The sequence below is a fragment of the Pimephales promelas genome, chromosome 4, assembly GCF_988280905.1.
Source record: "Pimephales promelas chromosome 4, fPimPro1.hap1.1, whole genome shotgun sequence".
Taxonomy (NCBI): domain Eukaryota; kingdom Metazoa; phylum Chordata; class Actinopteri; order Cypriniformes; family Leuciscidae; genus Pimephales; species Pimephales promelas.
The window spans coordinates 47407577-47429613 of record NC_142772.1 but is presented as its reverse complement, the minus strand read 5'-3'; the positions used below and the strand labels follow the sequence as shown (position 1 = coordinate 47429613).

General features: G+C 36.4%; 1 protein-coding gene across 2 annotated transcripts in view; it reads right to left on the bottom strand.

Annotated features, from left to right (window-relative positions):
• Positions 1-236: 236 nt before the first annotated feature.
• rabl6a (RAB, member RAS oncogene family-like 6a) overlaps positions 237-22037 on the bottom strand; it is a 31005-nt gene continuing 9204 nt past the window's right edge. Inside the window, exons 5-16 of one of the 2 annotated variants that reach the window (XM_039687660.2) lie at positions 21719-21771; positions 20998-21089; positions 19157-19297; positions 17468-17573; positions 13079-13182; positions 11923-12299; positions 7468-7630; positions 6698-6901; positions 4143-4353; positions 3473-3659; positions 1685-1743; positions 237-1140 (exon numbers count right to left, since the gene is read on the bottom strand). In XM_039687660.2, coding sequence (XP_039543594.2) covers positions 961-1140; positions 1685-1743; positions 3473-3659; positions 4143-4353; positions 6698-6901; positions 7468-7630; positions 11923-12299; positions 13079-13182; positions 17468-17573; positions 19157-19297; positions 20998-21089; positions 21719-21771 — 1877 coding nt within the window. In that variant the 3' untranslated portion in view covers positions 237-960. Of the gene's footprint in view, positions 1141-1684; positions 1744-3472; positions 3660-4142; positions 4354-6697; positions 6902-7467; positions 7631-11922; positions 12300-13078; positions 13183-17467; positions 17574-19156; positions 19298-20997; positions 21090-21718; positions 21776-22037 lie in introns of both variants that reach the window. The other variant, XM_089130629.1, reaches the window with a different exon arrangement.

The following is a 22037-nucleotide window of genomic DNA, read 5'->3' as shown; positions in this document are numbered from 1 at the left end:
TATATATATATATATATATATATATATATATATACACACACACACACATACATACATACATACATATATATATATATATATATATATATAAATAGACACACATGCTTGTATATATTTAAGAAATATTTTCATGTATGTAGATTTATATATAATTTATATTATATATAAATATTTTATATCTAAATAATATTTTTTTCTTAAATATAGAAGCATGTGTGTGTATATTTATATATATAAAATAATTATACACAGTGCACCCACATATATTATGTAAACACAAACTTTTATTTTGGATGCAATTAATCGTTTGACAGCCCTGATTCTTACATTAATTGTTAGATAGAATTTAGAATTTATGCAACATTTTTAAACACAGCCAAAATCATTCAATTAAATGCAACTCGAGAATAATTTTTCAAACAGTTCACACAAAAATGAGTGTTGCTCGTGTATTATATGTGGCCTCCTACTGCTGCTGTGCAGATTTGATCGAAAAGTCTGATTAATCCCTCTATAAGTTTGCTAAATTAAAATGCAAGCACACACAGAGTTGCCAAAAGTTTTCAGGGACACATATATATATACACACACACACATTGACAGACACACAAAACAAAACCAATACAGCTAAAAATAACCAAGTTTTTGTCAAACGTCATCATTTTGCTGGAATCAGTTAATAACGGAATATAAACTCGAATAAGATCGATTGTCCTTCCCGAAAAATCCATCTAAAGTTATAGGTGAAAATCCTGATACACTTTGGAAAACGGCATGAGGCGAACAACGGTGCCACGTACCAATTTGAGAAAGCACAACGTAAAGCTGCACTGCTGGAAGAACAAAAACGCTGTGAAAATTCAAAAGGTTAGGCACTGAAAAACAGGTGGAATGGATTGGAAAATGACCTGGCGATGTCACACGGTGTTGATGTCAAACCCTGATTGGTTAGATGGAGCTCTAGAGTTCTTCATAATCTCCACCCTCACTGGCCAGGAAGGCCTCAAGATCGTCCACAGTTCCTGCTTTCTTGGGCCTTGATGATTTCTTCTTCTTCTTTTCTTTCTCGTCTACCGTTCCTGCTTCATCTTTTTCCTTTTTCTTGTGTTTGTGTCGTTTTTTGCTGCTTTTCTCATCCTCCTAGAACAACAACAACAAGATTTGTTCTTCAATTTCACTAATAAAAGGCAGTTTATGCACAAGCAACAAAATCTGAAACACATGAGAAAGTTTTAATAAGAGCGAGTTATCGACCAGTGGAGGCTTTTTGATTGCTGATACCGACATTATAATTATAAACATTAAATTAATATTTACATTAAACTCCATAAATGGATTTAGCAGTATGTACAGAATGAGAACACAGAACAAATGAATTTGCTGTATAGTCACATTAATTGTTTCCTAACTGCAAAATATTGCAACACTGATGCAGTTTTAAGCCTGTGTATTACCGGTACTGTTAAAGTGGCTTTGAAACAATCTGTATTGTATAAAGCACAATATAAATACATGTGACTTCACCTTACACAATATTTACTCAAAAACTTAAATAAAAAACAGGCACATAATCCATTGTCAAGCTGTTGGTACATTTTGGATGTGACGCACAACCTCAAAATAGCACTATTGGCCTATTTGATGCTTGTCTATCGCTAATATAGTCAAGTTTTTCATATCTTACCTCTTTGCTTTTCTTTTTCTTCTTTTTCTTGTCCTTTATGGAGTGTCTGCTTTCATTATCTGCAAGATAAAACAGACTTGAAAATGTGCACAGTCATCCTTTAACCCAGTTGTTTAAGACTGCAGACATTAAAAAAAAAAGCCCTTTCAGAGCATTTGAGGGATGCAATATCTTTTTTTAAAGGGATACTCCACTTTTTTTTTGGAAATAGGCTCATTTTACAACTCCCCCAGAGTTAAACAGTTGAGTTTTACCGTTTTTCAATCAATTCAACCGATTTTCTGATATTTAGAAGAATATCAGTAACCAGTAACCAGACAGAATATCAGTAACCAGACAGTTTCTGGTCTCATTGACTATCATAGTATATATTTTTTCTCACTATGGATTTCAATGAGACCAGTAACGGTCTGGTTACTGATATTCTTCTAAATATCAGAAAATCGGCTGAATACATTCAAAAACGGTAAAACTCAACTGTTTAACTCTGAGGGAGTTGTAAAATGAGCCTATTTCCAAAAAAAGTGGAGTGTCCCTTTAAGGGTGTGGGATTATACCCTTAAAGCTTGAAAAGCAAGAATACAGACAGAAATATTTGCCCGATTGCCCGTCCCCTTCGAAATCAATGGATTTGCAGCATAAACTCTTAGTTTTACCTGAATTGATATAACTTGGAAAAGGCATCAATGTTTTTAAAGATCTACTACATGCAATCTGTTTTTTTTAGTGCTGTCAAACGATTAAAATATGTAATCGCGATTAATCGCATTAATATTATAGTTAACTCACGATTAATCGCAATTAATCACACATCTATTCTAAATGTCTATTATGAATCTTGAGTCTTATGAGTCTTTTTTTCTCTCATTTTAATGCTCTTACCAAGGAATCCTTATCATGGAAAAGTCGATCGGCTTGCTTTGTGCAAATGTTTTTTATTGAAAACAACATTAGCATATGCTATATATCTCGCACTCATCATCCACTCAAAACGTAAATGTTAACCTACTATTTGGCCGGCTCGCAAGCCCTAAACAAGTGTGCGGCGTGCCTGTTTTGTTTCCGGTCTAGCTAGATCCGCTAAATTCACATGAATGGGTTTCATATCGCAGCACATGCCACATCCTGTTGCAATAAAGCATGTGAAAAAAAACTACAAAGTTTGCTAGGCCAAAAAGAAGGTTAATAAATAAATTGACGCCGCTAAAAATGGGTTTGCGTTAACGCTGTTAATAATGCGTTTAACTGACAGCCCTAGTTTTTATATAACGTGTCACTTACATTAAAGTGCCCATTATGATTTTTTGGATATTGTTTATGTAGTGTGTATTATAGCTGTTTGTGAATGCAAAGTGCATGACAAATAAAGTTATTATTTCCTGAAAGCAAGAACCGATTCTCAACTGCCTGAAACGAGTCATCAGCAACTTCCTGCTCAAAGGTTTGTAACATGTTTGCATAATGCCAGCCTATGGTCTTGTATCTACTTTGACCTGCACTCGACACTCTAGAGAGATCGGTTGAGAAGACACTTTTTTCTGTGCTGTGAAAGCAAATCCACTTCCAAGAGGACTCGGGCTCAAATTAATACGGAGGGGTTTAGAGAGACTGAATCCTTTACTGAACCGTTTCTGACACAGTGATAAAAGAGCTGGTGCTGCAATGTATATGATGAGAAAATTAAAGTGTTTTTTGACCTTGGATGAATGTGAACCTATTGTAGGAGGCTTTAAAATAGCATATCGGAGCACTTTAGAATTAAAAAAAGTAGGACAGAGATCAATTTACCTTCCTGATCTTCACTGCTGTCTTTACTCTTAGGTGTCGTGTCTTCAAATCCCAGGCCGAAGAGGTCAATGTCGCTATTGAGGGTCTTGAATGAGGGGGCAACAGGTTTGGGGGGCTCCTGGAGTCCAGCTAACACAAAACCATCATCTGACCGGTCAGAGAAGTCATCTAGTGCAGAAAGGGCCCCCTGAGAAAGACACACAAAGCATAAAATATGAGTGGATAAGTGTGAATTAAGTGGTAGCAAAAAAGATAATTTATATTTATTAGACTTTAGATGCATTAGATGACTTGAATTTCTTAGAGAACAACATTTGTGATGGATTTCAGTCAGGGTTATTATATTTAAAAGTAAAATAAAAATAGTTTTAATTTAAAAATATAATAAAAATAAATAAAGTCAGCTAGCTGCCAAGACAATATTTATCCTTTTTTTTTAAATTGAAGTACTAAAATAACTAAAACTAAATCAATAAAACGTAATAAAAAAAATTACATAGACTGTATTTACAACAAAATAATAAAAATGACAAAAAAAACAAACAAACACTAAAACCAAATTCTAATGGTTTATAAAAATAAAATCCAAATAACACTGATTTCAGTGTGGAATAAAAGGCCATGGGTTGAAATTTCATAAATAATCAAGAACTTAGAAATGGTTCTCTACCTTTCTGGTCTTGTGTACGCCAAGTTCTTCACTCTCGAAATCAGGGTCATCCATGGCAAACGAAAGCATCTGCTGAGCGTCTGAATCGGAGTGCTCCTCAACAGCGCCCCCTGTCTTTACACCTGCAGGTCCTGCTGTAGTTTTGAGGCTTTGGGGTCTCTCGGCTGGTTTGGACAGGGTTTGCAGATGTTTGATGGAGTTCACTGAAGATCTGAGAAAATAAATGTCAGTTTTTACAGGAAATGTCAGTCCTTCCGTCCAATCCATCCATGCATTTCATCCATCCATCCATCAAGGTATTTCACCCATGCATCCATCCATCCATCAATGTATTTCATCCATCCATCCAGGTAATTAATCCATCCATCCATGCATTTCATCCATCCATCCATCCATCCATCCAGGTATTTCACCCATCCATCCATCCATCCATGCATTTCATCCATCCATCCAGGTATTTCACCCATCCATCCATTAGGGGTGTAACGGTACATGTATTCGTATTGAACCGTTTCGGTTCGAGGCTTCCGGTTCGGTACGCATACAAACCGAACGATTGCTTGGACCATTTTCCCTGCCGGCAAAATTCGTGCTGACGCGGCCAACACAACGTTGCGCAACATCAAATGGCAAGCGTAATGAAAGCAGAACGAAACTGCGCTACTCGTTATGTGCTTCATGGATCGTTTATCAGTTCGGACCAGCAACATCTGTGCAGCGCGAGCCGATCTCGATCAAGCAACACTGTTACTACACAGCGCTAAGAGATCAAGTAAAGAAAACATTTGAATTCGCCACTGAGGTAATAACATCGCTGCGAGATCTAGAAGCATTCACATTTCTCCGTTATTAACCGTAGATAGATCAAACAGCGCTGTCATGGAAACCAGGAGAAACACATTGTGCCGTGAATGAACTAGTAGCCTAATACTTTCATCCACAGACCAGCAACATTCACCATGGATTTAATATAGTAACACTAACTGGAACCAGTTTGGCTGGAATGGTGAAATGCTTTCAAGTACTTCACACATCTTTTTCCAGCACTTCAAAATTCAAATATTATATAAATGTATATATATTTAAATGTTATTTTTAATGTGATGACCAAAACATTATTTGTTCATCCTTCAAAGATGACCCCCATTTATAAACCTGAAAGTTTCAAGATCTAGGAAAACTCACACTTATTTAAAAATATTTTTTCCTTTAAACAAATAGGAAATTTCTCTGGCATTTCTTTCTTTTTGCTGTATCGAAAACGTACCGAACCGTGACTTTAAAACCGAGGTACGTACCGAACCGTGATTTTTGTGTACCGTTACACCCCTACCATCCATCCATCAATCAATCTATCCATCCAGGTATTTCATCCATCCATGCATTTCATCCATCCATCCATCAAGGTATTTCACCCATGCATCCATCGGAGTAATTCATCCATCCATGTAATTCATCCATCCATGTAATTCATTCATCCATGTAATTCATCGATCCATCCATGTATTTCACCCATCCATCCATTCATCCATCCATCCATCCATCCATCCATGCATTTCATCCATCCATCCATGCATTTCATCCATCCATCCATCCAGGTATTTCACCCATCCATCCATGCATCCATCCATCCATCCATCCATCCATCCATCCATCCAGGTATTTCACCCATCCATCCATGCATCCATCCATCCATCCATCCAGGTATTTCACCCATCCATCCATGCATCCATCCATCCATCCATCCATCCATCCATCCAGGTATTTCATCCATCCATGCATTTCATCCATCCATCAAGGTATTTCACCCATCCATCCATCCATCCATCCATCCATTTCATCCATCCATCAAGGTCTTTCATCTATCCATGCATTTCATCCATCCATCCATCCATGCATTTCATCCATCAATCCATCCATCCATGTAATTCATTCATCCATGTAATTCACCCATCCATCCATTCATCCATCCATCTATCCATCCATCCATCTATCCATCCATCCATCCATCCATTCATCCATCCATGTAATTCATTGATCCATGTATTTCATCCATCCATCTATCCATCCATCCATCCATCCATGTATTTCACCCATCCATGCATTTCATGATAATCCATCAATCCATGCATTTTATCCATTCATCCATCGATATTTTTTCATCTGTTCATCCATCCATCATCCATCCATACATCATTTTTTTTCATCCCTCCATCTATCCATCTATCTTTTTCATCCATCCATGTCTATCTGTCAGTCTACCGATCTATCTATAGAAATCACTGCCAAGGTAACATTAATTGAAAAATAATATTATAAAGAAAGGGAAATTGGTTTTGCCTTCATTACGAGTGTTTTAATTAAAGTAAATTAGAGAAGTCTCTCTGCTAATGGAATAATTTCTATTTTGGAAGCTCATCAACAGTGAGGGAAATTAATTTAAACGGTACAACAAATCTTCTGGAAATTCTGGTCAGGTCTGAACATGTCTGTATCCCACTGATGTCTTTCTATTAAAAGTAAGATGCATTTCTGCATGCGTTTTTTTTTTTTACCCCTTTGAGTTTGTTCCTGAGCTGATGCCTTTGTGCCGGGCAACAGAGGGTAGAGATGAATCTTCCTCCTCTTCATCACTCGTGAGTGTGACGCCCACGCTTGGGACCACCGCTTTAAGGGCAGGCCGGCTCAGCGCTCGGTCATCCGGATCTAAATCATCCTGGAAGCCGGAGACCAGAGGATTTCCCCGGCCCTCTCCATCACTGAGGAAAAGACCGGAAAACTCATCATGAACATTGTACCCAAATGCCTTCTTATTTAAAATAAATATGGTTGTGTAACTATTTAATTTAAGGATAATATAGAATAATATTTCATTTTCCAACATCAAATAAATTAGTCAACATTAACAAAGAATGAACACTTCTACAGCATCTATTAATCATTGTTAATGTTAATTTTAACATTTACTTAGTTAATGCATTGTGAACTAACAACTTTATGTTTTTATTACCCAACATTAACAAAAATTAATAAAAGTTGTAAATAAAATACAATTCTCTTTGCATACATATTTTCAATGCTTAAATTTCATTGTTTCTCAAAATTCACAAACTTTCTTAATTTTCGGAAACATCACTTGTTTTTTTGCCAGCATTCCCACCACCAAATTATTTTGAAATGGAACAATCATGTTGATCTGAGAAAATTAAACCCTGTCCAGTAAGTTTATGAGCCGCTGAAATTACAACAGTAATATTCAAACAAGCTAATGGAATTATTTTATTTTTTTTACATAAGCAATAAAGGACGTGTAATGACAGCTCACCTATCACTGTCCAGAATGGGAGCTGACGTTGGAGGTTTTTTCTTTGATTTAACTGCTGTTCCTCCGTCTTCCAGAAAGGTCCGGTCCAATCCAACCTCCGGTACAAATTCATCCACGCTCTGCACCTTTCCAGAGGGATTCGGGCCTTCAGAATCTGTAGTTTCTGATGACAATAAAAGACCATATTGGGTTACAATGAAAGTATTCAATAATTCCAACATTTGTAATGGTAATGTGCACGAATTATGTTGCACAGTTACAAAGAGTCAAGGCAAGTCAGCTTTAGTTCTATAGCGCTTTCAAGCTGCTTTGAAACAATCTGAATTGTATAGTTATAACATGAAAATAATGATTCAATGATGCAAAAATAATTAAATTATAGAATAAAGTAGCATTGTTTAGCAGAGGACAGTTCAATTGTCAGTCGAGAACATGCAAACAAACCAACGTAGTGTGTTTATGTTTCCAGGCAGAATCTCAAGTCAGAGTGTGGATCAGATATTTATTCCATATTTACACCTGAAACATATTTTACCATTTTAGAATTTTGGTTTGATTCTATTTTCTTGTTTATTTATATTAAGCTGCTTTAAAAAAAAAATGTAAAAAATAAAATAAAACATAAAATAAAAAATAAATAATAATAATAATATTATATATATATATATATATATATATATATATATATATATATATATATATATATATAAAAGCATTATATATATATATATATATATATATATATATATATAGTATATATAGTATATATATAAGCATTACACAAATGTGACTTGAACTTGTTTAGGGATTAAGATATTTTGCATTGATGATAATCAGACCTCTTCCCCTCAAATTCTCATTAAAAAAATCTCATTCTCATTAATAACATGCAAGAATGCATTTTCATGAATTATACCAGAAACATATTTGACTTTTATAGAATTTTCTTTTCTTAAACTCGTAGTGTTATATTATAATTATTATGAACAAATTCAATTAGGTAAATCTGTCATAATTACACATGAAGCATCAAAATAAATAAAAAAATGCACGAAATAAAGGATATTTTTAAAACCATTAACATATTTTGCATCCTCCATTTTTTTCACATTTCAATGAAAGTAAAATAATGTCAAATGTTTTTGAAACAAAAAAGCTTGTTGAATAGCACTACTTATAAATATGCATTGCATTAACCCTGCTTAAATTTTAATGCATTGTATTTTTCACAAGTCTCTCACCCACTGCTCTATAGTTTTCTTCATTAACAGCCGCTTGCACCCCCTGCTGGTGAGGTACACTAACAGCCATGGAGATTATCAATCGGCACTGAATGGGTGAACCATTTTTTTTTTTTTGTGGAAGCAAATTTGTAAAGCGAAATAAAATGGACCGAAAAATTGCCAGTCGAATATTATAGGTTGTATTTTTAAACAGAATGAACCTTTTGGAAGTGAAATTTGAAGGGTGAATATGGATTATTGAATTTTTAATAATGAAAACGTGAAATGTTTTGAATTGAATTGATTCACAGTTCAAATACACAAGCATGTTGAAATTCAGCCCATAAAAATGCAATGCATTAAAATATTTTTGCATATTTTTTCCATATCATTTTAACTTAATTAGATGTTTTGGAGGGAAAATGTGCTTAATGATGATAATATTGATAAACCGTAGAATAAATAAATAAATAAAAAAGGTTTGAGATTCACTGAACCGCATGAAAAGTATAAAGGAATTTAAGATATAAATATATATCTAGATTTCATGGGTACTATCATAGATGAAGGAACTGTGCTTAATGTCAATACTCAGCACAATCCTGTGATTAGAAAGTCTCTGTAAGTATGTTGTTGAATAAAGGAGCTTTTAAAGGTCCTAAAAAGGACAATTCTGGACTATTTTGAATGCTGAACTAATGATAAATTATCATTTTCCATCCATATCTTGGACCTTTCATGCCAGTTTAGACATTTGTCAATTGGATCAAGCATTCCAAAGAACAAAAGGGCACTTTTGTGAACATGAACACAAACTTAAGAGAGCTAAATATTTGCAAAATGATATTTATATGGAGCCATTTGACACAGTTTGTGTGTGTATGGGCCCCATCCCCCAGGATCTGCAATGCAGCAGCCGATGCATTGGTGCAGAGCTGCGTGTGTGTTTGTCACTCCAGCGCTCTCTGTAATGACTGTGCAGCGGTGGGTCCAGTGTCGCCTGATAATGTCTCATTGGTATTCAGTATATAAGGCAATGAATGTAGTCCCTGAACGACTGCCCCTCTTTAGTACACTTCATATATTTACATTAGCAAACCTACACACACACACACACACACACAAACACGCTCTTAGATCTGAAAACACAATAGGGAAACCATAGGGAAACCGTGCAAGTTAAATACTGTGAAGGCCTTTGAAGAACATATTGCATGCAAACAGACCCTTATATACAAAGCGACTTACTGGGGGTGTGCATTTTGAATAGTTGCAACTTGCATTGAATTTTATAAGTCTTAAACTGTAGACTAAAGATCTAGTCAAAAAACTAAAAAAAAAAAAACTTAAAAAAAAAAAAAAAGACAGCATTTGAGGCATTATAGACACTGCTGATGTGAAGGATGTTCCAAATGGTAAGTCGCAACGTTATTTAACGTTTTATTTATTTTTATTATTATTTTGTTTATTCTTAGCTAAAAACACTTGGTTCTTTCAAAAATATATGTGCTCATTAATGAATATTTACTCCGTTCAAGTAATAAAGTATTCTCGTGAGTGTATAATATGCCATTGAAAATACATACGGGTAAGGGGTTCTAATGTCGGTCGCCATGTTTCCCCTCCATCTTGAAAGTACATTAGCCAAAGAGGGACAAACCCGTTAATTCACGTTTACGTTTGAGTTATAACTCATGGACGAGGTCGAACTGGAAGCCATGTTAATCTTGGACTACATTGGCCACCGTAGGAGTTAAAACGAAATCGGAATTGAGAGGAACAGAAACTAATATTCACTGGATGGTCATATACCTTTTCACCACTAGATGGGGGTAAAAATCACACAGTGTAACTTTAAGAAAAATGCTGATGATTAATTTACTCGCATTTTATTAATTAATGTAAAAACAAAGCTAGTGTACCCAATATTGGAGTATGTCATATCAAGTGTTTTTATTAGTGTGATGCACAGTTAGAGCATTTCAAGTCAGACACAAACAAGTCTCTTTTTCAGTTTGGATGTTGCCTACACTCAATGAAGATATACCTGTATAGGCCAACATTTAAGATTTACCTAATTACTAAGGATGGGCAACGATTAATCGCGATTAATCGTTAGCAAAATAAAAGTTTGTGTTTACATAATATATGTGTGTAGTGTGTATAATTAATTTGTATATATAAATACACACATATGCATGTATATATTTAAGAAATATTTGCATGTATATACTTTATATATATTTATACATAATTAATATCATATATAAATATTTGACATATTAATAACAAATTTTTCTTAAATATATACATGCATGTGTGGATATTTCTATATACAAATTAATTATCAAATCAAATCAAATTTTCATTGATTTGGGCATATAAAACACACATTAGTTTAACAAACTAATAATTGGATCTTGCTTGAACAAGCCATAATCAAATTCAATGACTTTTAAACCGATTCAATTTAATTGTTTGCACTATTAACTAGGGTTGGGTATCGAGAATCGAGTATCGATTGGAATCGGGACTAACTTTTAGTTTTTCCCGGAATCGTTCAAAAGTTAAAATTTCGATTCCTAGTTTCGATATTAACAGTCCGCCGAGCGGAAGAAGAAACCGCTGAACAACACCAACGAAGAAGCGTCTACCGGAAGTGTTGGCATAACCACGCGAGTCGAACATGAGTAGCTTACGTCGGCGGTCCAAAGTGTGGCTTCACTTTTCTAAAAATAACGAAATCTCGGCAAAATGCTAAATTTGTGACAAAAGGAGTATTTGTGACAGAAGGAGTATTTCCTTCAGAAAGGAGTATTTCCTTCCGAAAGACCGTTGGTTAAGCAAGGTTAGCTAAACTTTTTTGACCCTGCCTCTTAAAAGAATCGGAATCGAGAATCGTTAGGAACCGGAATCGAAACAAGGAATCGGAATCGGAATCAGAATCGTTCAAATTCAAACGATACCCAACCCTACTATTAACAGACTTATTCTGATGCGAAGCAATTTTAATAAATACATTTTGAAAATATGATTATCTGAAAAAAATAAAAAAAATAATAAACTATGCCGTGATTAATTTGTGTGTGTGTAGGAAGTAGGCGACAAGACGGCTTACTGAACAGAGCTTATTCAGAAAAGCCTCGCTCTTAAAAGAGAGATCTTGAGATCTTGCCAGACATAACTGGCAACAGACTACTAAAAACAGACTCCTCTGACGGTTTGTACTGACCTGGTCTGTCTGGTGAAGTCTCTGCAGCCGACGAACCGAACAGGCGTGACATGAAGCCTCGTTTCTGGGCTTGAGGAGGTGCGGGTTGGGTAGATGCGGGCACCGTTGCTGCGGGCGAAGGCTCCAGGCTTTGAGATGGTGTTTGGGGTGCATGGGCGGCTGTGAGCTGGACAGGAGGGTGTGGTATAGATGGAGGTGGTGGCGGGGCGGATTGTGTCTGGATAGGGACAGGAGCCTGTGGTGTACTGGGGCTGGAGTTACTGGGAGAGGCGGCACCGGGCAGCACCACAGGGGACTGGGACCCTGAGGACGGGCTCTGGCCATTAGAGGGCGCTGGAGATGCATAAGCTTTGCGTGACTCCATCATCTCAAGAAATCTGCAAAGACAGCAGTGAAATTTGTAAAAAAAAAAAATGTTGGTCAGGTGATAAAGGATTTTAAAGGCCGATACCGATACAAATATTTTTGGGTTTTAAAATCCGATATATCGGCCGATATTTATTTTTATTTTTTCCAGAAACGCGCAACACAACATTAACAGATTTCCCTAACATTAGTTTTTTGTAGTTTTTTATGAATTTTAACTAAAATAATATGATAATGCATTTTAAAAAGAAACTTGTTTCTTTTATTGTCACAACAGAACAGACTGATGGGAGTTGCATTAGCTAGCTTTGTGGTTAGCTAGTCTATGATGAGCCATAATTTAGTAATGGATTACGTCATACTGCAAATTGCACAAATTTTGTCATGCTTATTTCAGTTAAGAGAACTGATGGGGATGATCTTTTAATTGCTATTCAAGCAATGTATGTGTCGTGACCAACTCAACGAGTGTTGCCAACAGGGACGGTGTAGAGTGCCCTCTGGTGGACAAACTACACAACACTCATGACATGGTTCAAGCGTGTTTCGTCCGTTTTTATTTTATTTTTTAAATATTCATTTATCGGCCATTATAACTGCCGATACCGATAGTTTGGAAAATGCCTAATATCGGCCGATATTATCGGTCTGCCGATATATCGGTCTGGCTCTAGTTCTTATCTCAGTGGTTGGACTTTTGCTTTGCTAAACTCTAAATCTGTGTGACATCTCATGATGCTCTACAGCAGGGGTTTCCAAACTTTTTATCAGCTGAACCACCGACACTCACATGTCATAGTTCTGGTCCTCCGTCTCCTGCTGAACACCGAGTTCCTCTAGCGTGGCATCGATGTCAAGCTGATTAGTCTCCAGTTGTCGTAACAGAGTCTCCCTCTGCAAACACAATAACACCACATCCAACATACTGTAATCTCTCAGGACATCAACAGTGACCTCATTTTGACTCAAGAAAGCACTGCCCTGCTTTATTATTTCTAAATTAGGAGGACTGGAAATGAATGGGTAGAGAGAAGCACAAACCTCTTTCATGAGCACCAGCTCAACAGAAAAACATGCACTACCCAATAACCGGTTTCTGACCGAACTGATACTTGGGGTTAGAAGTTTGTTCAAAGTCACGGAAGTTAGAAGTGGCCTTTAAACTAACACTGAAAAAGATAGCAAGGAGAGGAAAACAGATCTAGGCACAGTACTGAAAGTTTAATGAGTTTGACACGCTGTGCTTGACGGGCTAATTCTGAGCAGTGGGATTTGCATCACCTTTACAGCAACCGGCAATGTTTGCAGATAATAAAGACTTGTGTATAACAGGGGAAGGACAACAGTGTCCAACTTCAGGAACCAGAACTCCATGAAACCAATCCATGTACAGAATCTGGTAAAACGTTTATGAATTATTGTGGTTGCATCTGTAATATGATGTTGCATATCTCTTGAGTTTTATTATCAATCTATGCTGAGCTGGCTAATTGAACAGAAGTTGATCAATGAAGTACAATAAACTGAAACCAGTCCGACAACCTACTTGCTGTGGAGTAACCTTAGGAAGAGAGGCCGACACACAAGACACAGCGGTCGCCATTGATCCCCAGGCTAATTTCAACATTCCTAATTTATTAATGCCATTCAGCCGGTCTCAAGAGACATATAACAAGGATGCATATAAAGGCTTTTTACAAAGTCTCTATTTTGTTTTTGGGCTCCATGCTTTAATGATCAAAAAACACATTATTTTCCCTGTTGCAGCCCCTCTCTTGCCAGTCTGTCAGTAACTGTCTCTATGAAGCCCCTCCTTCTGAAAAGCACAATGTGCTCTGATTGGTCAGCCTGGACTAGTGTGTTGTGATTGGCCAACTGCTCAGAGCGTGTTTGAGAAATTTCCCGCCCCTTACCATTACCGCCAGTTTCAACACTACCAACTCAACCAGGCCACGCCCCTTTATTTTGCATATGCTCTGGGCGGGAATTATTTATATGAGGAATATTGTGACGTGTTCATTCCCAGAAGAAAACTCAAGACTACAATGGAGGCGTTTCAGGGAGTTCAGAAACCGTGAGCAATAATATAGGGAATAAGTCTGGCTGCTTTATAAACTTGCAAGTCTTTTCATACTCAAACAGCAACATTACACACTAAAGAAAGATGAAAATTTAAAAACGCATATTAGGAAGCCTTTAATGCTACTGCTAATGTTAGTCCTACCTTGACTGTAAGACTAAATCTGTTGGGCAATGAAGCAGGGGACTCTGTAGCTCAGCTGCCTACTGAGTGCACTAGAGAAGGTCCTACTAAAGGCTTCCCACAACTTTTGACCAATTCGTTTCCATGATTTTTTTTAAATATCAGTGTTGTTAGTGTTAACTAAAACTATAATGATTACAAATATTTCCAGTAATTGAAAGCGAGCTGAAATAAAATATAATATGAATATTATTTATTAGATGAAAACCTTAAAGCCTTAAAGCATTTTTTTTTTTTTTTTAGAAATGTTGTCTTGGAAAACTACCTGAAATAAAATAAGTTTACTATAAAATTAACGTACTGAAGTACTAAAACTAAAATAAAAACAAAAGCAAAATAGAAATAAAAAACTAAAACTAAGACAACTAAAACTTATTATAAAATGAAAACAATATAAATGTAAAAACTAATTCAGATAAATAATATATTATATTAATAAAATGATTGCTTGAATTGATTAAATCATGAATAATGAATAAATCATTTCTAGCTACTGAAATACCCGTATCTAAAATATTTAAAATGGAAAATTCCACTCATATATTATTGCCTGATTTTCCCAGGTTTCCTGTGAATAATATTATAATTTATTATAATTTTTGCTTGCATACTTGAATAGATGCAAATTAGGAAAACTACAGAGGATCTGTGCAGGAAGGCAGATCTCACGAGCCCTTGCTGTAATCTCTTAAAGAGCCCCTATCATAGCATTTGAAATGTTCCTATTTTTGTTTTGGGAGTTCCCAAAAACAGTTTAACGTGCATGCAAGGATAAAAACACTTTATTTGTCTTATAATATGCATTTATTTTTACCCGATTTGCTTAACGACTCCCAAATGATTCGTTCGACGATTCCTCCTTTGAGTGACGCGAATCTGCGGCGATTGGTCACATGACCCAGTCAGTTGTTATTTGTAAACCGTAGGCAGAGACTGTCGGCAACGGAACGTCCATAACCAGGATTATAGCTTGTCAAGTGTTGAAAATTGTATATAGTGTTTGAACAAATATGTCAGAAAAAGTGCACTTTCCACACGGTCCCTTACTCGCGTCTCCGTCAAGAGCGAGCTTTTGAGGGGCAGTGCTTAATATATAGGGCATTTCAGAATGTTTGTAAACAATAGGCACCGCGATACTTCCGGGTGGCAGAACGCGAGCGGCTTCTATTGACTAACTGAAGAGATCCAGCCGGCAACTGAACAGTTACAGTTAAAATCATTGTTGTTGATCAAAGTTGAAACGATGGCGAAAACATGTTGTGTTTGGGGTTGCGCCACCAGATATACAGCAAAAGGTGTAGGTTTTTTATCGATTTCCTTCAGAAAAAAAAGTAAATCTATCCAGCAGAACCTGTGGGTGAGGAGGTTAAAACGAGTGGACGTCGTCAAACGTGCATGTCGTCTTCTAATTATGAGCCTGAGCCCGATTTAAACCCAACCATTTTTAATACGTGGGTCGTTATATAACTGACGTTCTCAACTAACTTAGTTAATTTCTATTACTTTCTATGTTACTTTCTTTTGAGCGGTGAGGACTGAGTAAATGCTTCTTCATCGAAAATGCTTCTGATTGGCCATTGCGTTCAATAAATCAACACATATGTCTGTGATTGGCTACATCGCTCATCGCTGCAGTCGTGTTATAAATCATTTCTATTTTGTTTTTGTTGTTCTTGTTGCTTTTCTGCAACAGATGAATACAAATGTATTAGTCTTTATTTGTTTTATTCATAGATATTTCTAGTTTGCGGGAGTCCCGCGAATCGTTTTATTCTCCCGCAATCCGCACACACAGAGTGAATGCATTACCGCTCGCACTCGGCCATCAGATCCAGTCCCGCGCCGCGGTCTAGTGCGTTGGGAGTGCACGTCTCTAGATCAAAGAATCTAAGCTCTAATGATTATGTTAACTATGTCTGAATTTCCACCACGTCTATTTTTTTGAATCAACTGTTGTAGATTAGGCTACTGCCGACGGTGTGTCTTCCTCCAAGCAATTTGCTAGTGTTGCCATAGGTACGCTTCGGCTTTTGCCACCCGGAAGAACGTCTATTATTGTTGTGACGTCATGGTGAATTGTCGTATAGAGCGAAGTCAGATTTGGCTAAGTCGTTTAGGAGGTAATTGCCATTTTTCAATGAATGTCTGGTGATTATCAAAAACAAAACTAACTTTACCCCGCTTAGAGTGTACAAAACACACACAACACAATAACTATATTGTGCAAGCTACAGAAAACATAACAGCAAACATTATTAATATTACTTACAGATTGTGATTCGGAGGAGGACGAACCTGATCCATATACACTGGATACTGAGCCCTCCTTCAGGAACAACCGGCTTGCGAATCCACATTTGAATTCTTTTATGTTTTTGAATGATTCGTCATTAAATGATTCGGGCGTTGCAAATATGAACTCTAACCACTGATTCTTCACATGCTCGTCCCTGGACAATGGAAACAAGTGGCTGAACTGTCTTTGCAATGTAGAACACAGCGTCTTCTCGACATGACGCTATTCAGCCGAAGTTTTTGAATGTGTTCTAGACTTCAAGTTTGCACTCCCGTCTGCGCGCGCAGTTGTTGGGAGCGGCCAATGAGCTAATGTTTTGTATCTACGTCACGACGAAACAGCTAATGACTCGTTTCAAAAACAATTCATTTCACAGACTCAGCGTCGACTCTCACTTTTGAAAGACAGTAACTTTATATACGGTGCACTTTCAGATATAAATCTTTGCAGGATGTTTTCATTCCCTTAGAGCTATATTCCACACTACATGAACAGTGATTTTCAAAAATCCATGATAGGGGCTCTTTAAAACATATGAACTCAAATCCCCATGTAAGATATGTGAAGATTCCACTTGAAATGACCTGAGAGCAAACATGACTTTGAGAGTTTTCTCTGACCTGTAGCTGCAAGAATGGGATGTTGAAGAAGCGATGGAGGTATTTGAGACCAAAGCCGTTTTTCATGGAAGACTCGGCATAGTGGATGTAAGAGGAGCCCGGAGGTCTAAAATGAAAAAAGGATTATGGGATTAGGGAAAAGTTGGCTGATAAGTGACACATACATTATTCATAAGAGCTTTGCATTGTATATTTGGAAACATTTCTAAAGCAGCATTATATTATTTTAGAAATTTTGCTCTCTGGGTCCCCCTCCAGTTGGGAAACAGTATTGTCTTCTACTACTGTCGTAAAATCTGCCATGGTTACACTAGGGAATGCATTTGTTGACAAGCGATACCCCCGAACTCTGCAGAAGGAAGGAGTTCTCACATTTTGGGCAGACTCCAATGTTGCATGTGAAATGTCTTCATCCCAGGTACATTGGCATATATTTCAGCATGTCATATGAATATAGTTTCAGGGCTTTATCTTTTTCAAACGTCAAAAAATCGCGTAGCTCACGTTTACAAGCAGCCAGCGTCTTTATAGTAACGTTAGCCTATTGGCTACTGTTTTACATAATGGATATGCTAATTCAATGTTTGTGTGGTAGATAATTATCGTTAATATCATAATATCAAGCTACCATAGATGCTGCATTAATTTTTAACTTAATTTTTCAAGAATTGCACTTAGAAACATTCTTACAAATTTATTAGCATTATATCTTAAGAAGTTTCCTAACTTCTTTCTAAAGAAGATTTTTGTGAATCAGGCCCCTGGTTTTGAAGGTTACAGTCACCATGAAATCAAAATTGACATTTTTTATATATATATATATATATGTATAGAATATTGCAAGAAATTATTATAAATGATTTATCCATGCACATGATTATTTTTTAAGTAAGCATTTCCCAGATGACCGATTGCACCTTTAATCAAAATAAATTCCCCTCCCTCTTTCAGTGACATCTCTTCTCTGTTCTAAAGACGAGGATGAGACAACCTGTCACTCACATGAGATCCACCAATAGCAAACTACAACCATCCGATCAATCCCAATGGACAAAATCAAGTCCCGCCCTACAGTTTTTCTTGTTTGAGAAGCCGTTTCACTCCGATATACGACACTAAAGCCAGACTGATAAAGGATTTTGAAGGCCGATACCGATACAAATATTTGTTGGTTTTAAAATCCGATATTCCGATATATCGGCCGATATTTTTTTTATTTCAGTAACGCGTAACAAAATATTAACATATTTCCCTAACATTAGTTCTTTATTTATGAGTTTTAACTAAAAAAATATGATAATGCATTTTAAAAAGAAAATTGTTTCTATAGTCACAACAGAACAGAGGAACATCAAAATATAATAAATTTCTGATAAATAAAATAATAATTAGTCCCTACATTGCCTTATAGTTATAAGCTACCTTATAATTACAATGTCAGCTTGCTTTACCTGCACTTTTTGACAACACTCATGACATGGTTGATGCGTGATTCGTCCATTTTTATTTTTGAAATATTCATTTATCGGCCATTATAACTGCCGATACCGATATTTTAAAAAATGCCTAATATCGGCCGATAATATCGGCCTGCCGATATATCGGTCTGGCTCTATACGACACAATAGGAAACAAAAGACTTCCGTTTCACAATTTCTTCTTACTTCTTACTTAATCTTTTATGCTCACCTGTTCAGACTGTTGATAAAATCTCGGATGTCATCGGGTAAGATGACCCTGTGCTCGCCCATGTCCCGCTGGTTACCCAGGACACACACTGGGACGTGCGTTGGCACTTTTGGTAACTCCCTAAGGATGTAGTTGAACGTCCTGCAGTAAAGACAGAGTCTGTGATTCACATGAAACATGCATTGATGTGATTTTCTTGTGTATTGCACAGTTTTATACATCATAATCAAAAAATGTGAGTTTTAACATTCAGTACAGTTGAAGTTATTTTTGAACCGATTCATCAAGTAATCTTATTTGCATTATTGGCCACCACTCCCAAGACTTCATACCACCCACATATGTGTTGGGGGAAAAAAAGCATAGTGAAATGCCAGGATCTTATTCGCAAGCAGCATGGAAATACAAAGCAATAAATACATCATCTTGTGTGTTCCTCTTTACCGGCCTGAGAGCGGCATAAAAACCAAGCTGAAAAATAATCAAGGTTATTCGACCGTTTACCTGGCAAGAGATGGGGATTAAACATGGACCAAGAAGCTTGAGAAAAATCAAGATGATCACAGCCAACATTCTTTTAGTGATATATATATATATATACAGTATATATATATATATGCAACTTATATTTAAATACATTTTCAATATATACATTTTAACTTTATTATTATTTGAAAATGTGGAAAATAGTCACAATAACGAAAGTGCCCTTTCAAATCAACACAACACTGAATAATTATCTCAACAACTCAATTAGTTATTCCAATCACGCATATTTGAGACTTGTACACGCATTGCAGGCATATATGAAGAACCAAATGAGACAGCGAAAAATCAGATCTTAAATATTAGGGATACACGATATACAGTATATCGGCCAGCATATCGGTATCGGCCGATATATGTTCGTTTTTAATGTTATCGTTATCGGCCTGGTAAGAAAATGTGGCCGATATATTAAAGCCGATAAATAATAAAATATATAAAATATTCCCTTCAGCTGAGACACTTGTTGAGCACTGTTTATGTTTTTTATTTTCTTGAAATCTCTTTAAAAAAAATGAAAATATGGTTCGGTACAACATGTGCAGCGCAAATCTGTCATATCAGCTATACAACGCTATAATGAGAACATCATTATAATCGTGCGCTTGGGACATGGATTTAATTGTGAGACTTTTGTTTTTGTAATCAGGCTCTCAAAATTAGATCAAAATTTGGATTTAAATTTATCGGCCGATATATCGGTTACCGGCTTTCAAATATAAAGAATTATCGGTTATAGGTATCGGCCAAAATGTTCATATCGGTGCATTCCTATTAAATATGTTAGATCTTGTTATGCAATCCACAAAGAATGGGGCACTGATTAAATGTTGGTCTAAACACACAAAGTACCTACTGGCCACAACTTTCCCAATGGTTTAAGCACAAATTCAGCCCTATCAATAAAGCAGAGCCCAGGTTTGCAAACAACAGGCACCTGTGACGGTGTGCTTGGATCAAAAAGTAAAGACCCGTTATCAGAATGCAAGGCAGATCCAATGAGCAGAGAGATAAACAGAGTCAGAACCTTTAAGAGACACTGAGCTGCAGGTATTGGTTTCATTGCGTTCTTTGTTCCTGACAGTGGGCTCGACTTTACTGTGAAAGAGACGCTCAATGACCCGCTGCAACCCAACGCCCAGTTCCTCCACCTGATCCTGACCACCGATAGCTGTCAGACCAAAAAGAGGGGCGGCGGGGCGGGAACGGAGTGGTGAAGGGACAGGAGATGGCGATGGAGAATGAATGTGGGGTTTGGAGAGAGTGAAAAACGGAAGGAATGGCAGATTCCTTACCACTGTTTGGTGATGTCAAACATCATGATTACGCCATTGCAGTTCTTATAGACATCCAGGAACTCTGCGTCGAGAGCCATTTCCGATTCAGACTGCACAGAGAACAAAACATCTCCAAGATTACCATGTTGTTTCCAGCTGACTGAACATTAAAATGATCTTCCATCATGAGATATTGGAAGATGTCAAACGATTAATTAGTAAATGAAATGTATAACACAATACATTTTTAATTTAGTCAAAACAAAACATTGAAGTATTAATTACATGGTAATTGTCAAGCAGACTTAAACAATTTAAAAGTTTGCATATATTTAAAAAGACATTAATACTTTTATTCAGCAAGAATAAATTAAATTCACATTTTGCAATGTTACAAATGACTTCTATTTCAAATAAATGCAGTTCTTTTGAAGCAAGCAGCACACTTGTTTAAACATTGATAATAAGAAATGTTTCTTGAGCATCAAATTATTTTATTAGAGTGATTTTTGATCATTTTGATCATTTAATTTAATTCAAGGATCATGTGACACTGAAGACTGGAGTAATGATGCTGAAAATGCAGCTTTGATCACAGGAATAAATTAATTTTTTACCATATATTCAATAAGAAAAGAGTTGTAATAATAGTTACTATACATAATATTACTATTTTACAGCCTTGGTGAGCAGAAAAGACTTATCAACCCCAAAATTTTTAACAAACAGCAGTGAATACCTCCTGAGGTTCGTTTTCCAATTTCAGATTCTCTCCGCGTCTTTTCCCTTTCCCTGCAGTGGTTGGAGAAACACAGTTATTACAATTAGTGTGGCTGCACTTCAGCAACTGTGAGTCTGAGATACGAGAAGAGTAATACTCATATGCTTATTCATCAAGAACTCACCAAAGCAGACAAACTAAAATGATGGTGTCCTCTTACACAAGTTGCTCTGAATCTTTACATGTTTTAACAAGACTCCTGGAACCCTGACTACTTTTGATTTTGAATTGATGTGACTAACCAGGTAAGATAAAGTATTACCCAGAAAAACAATGG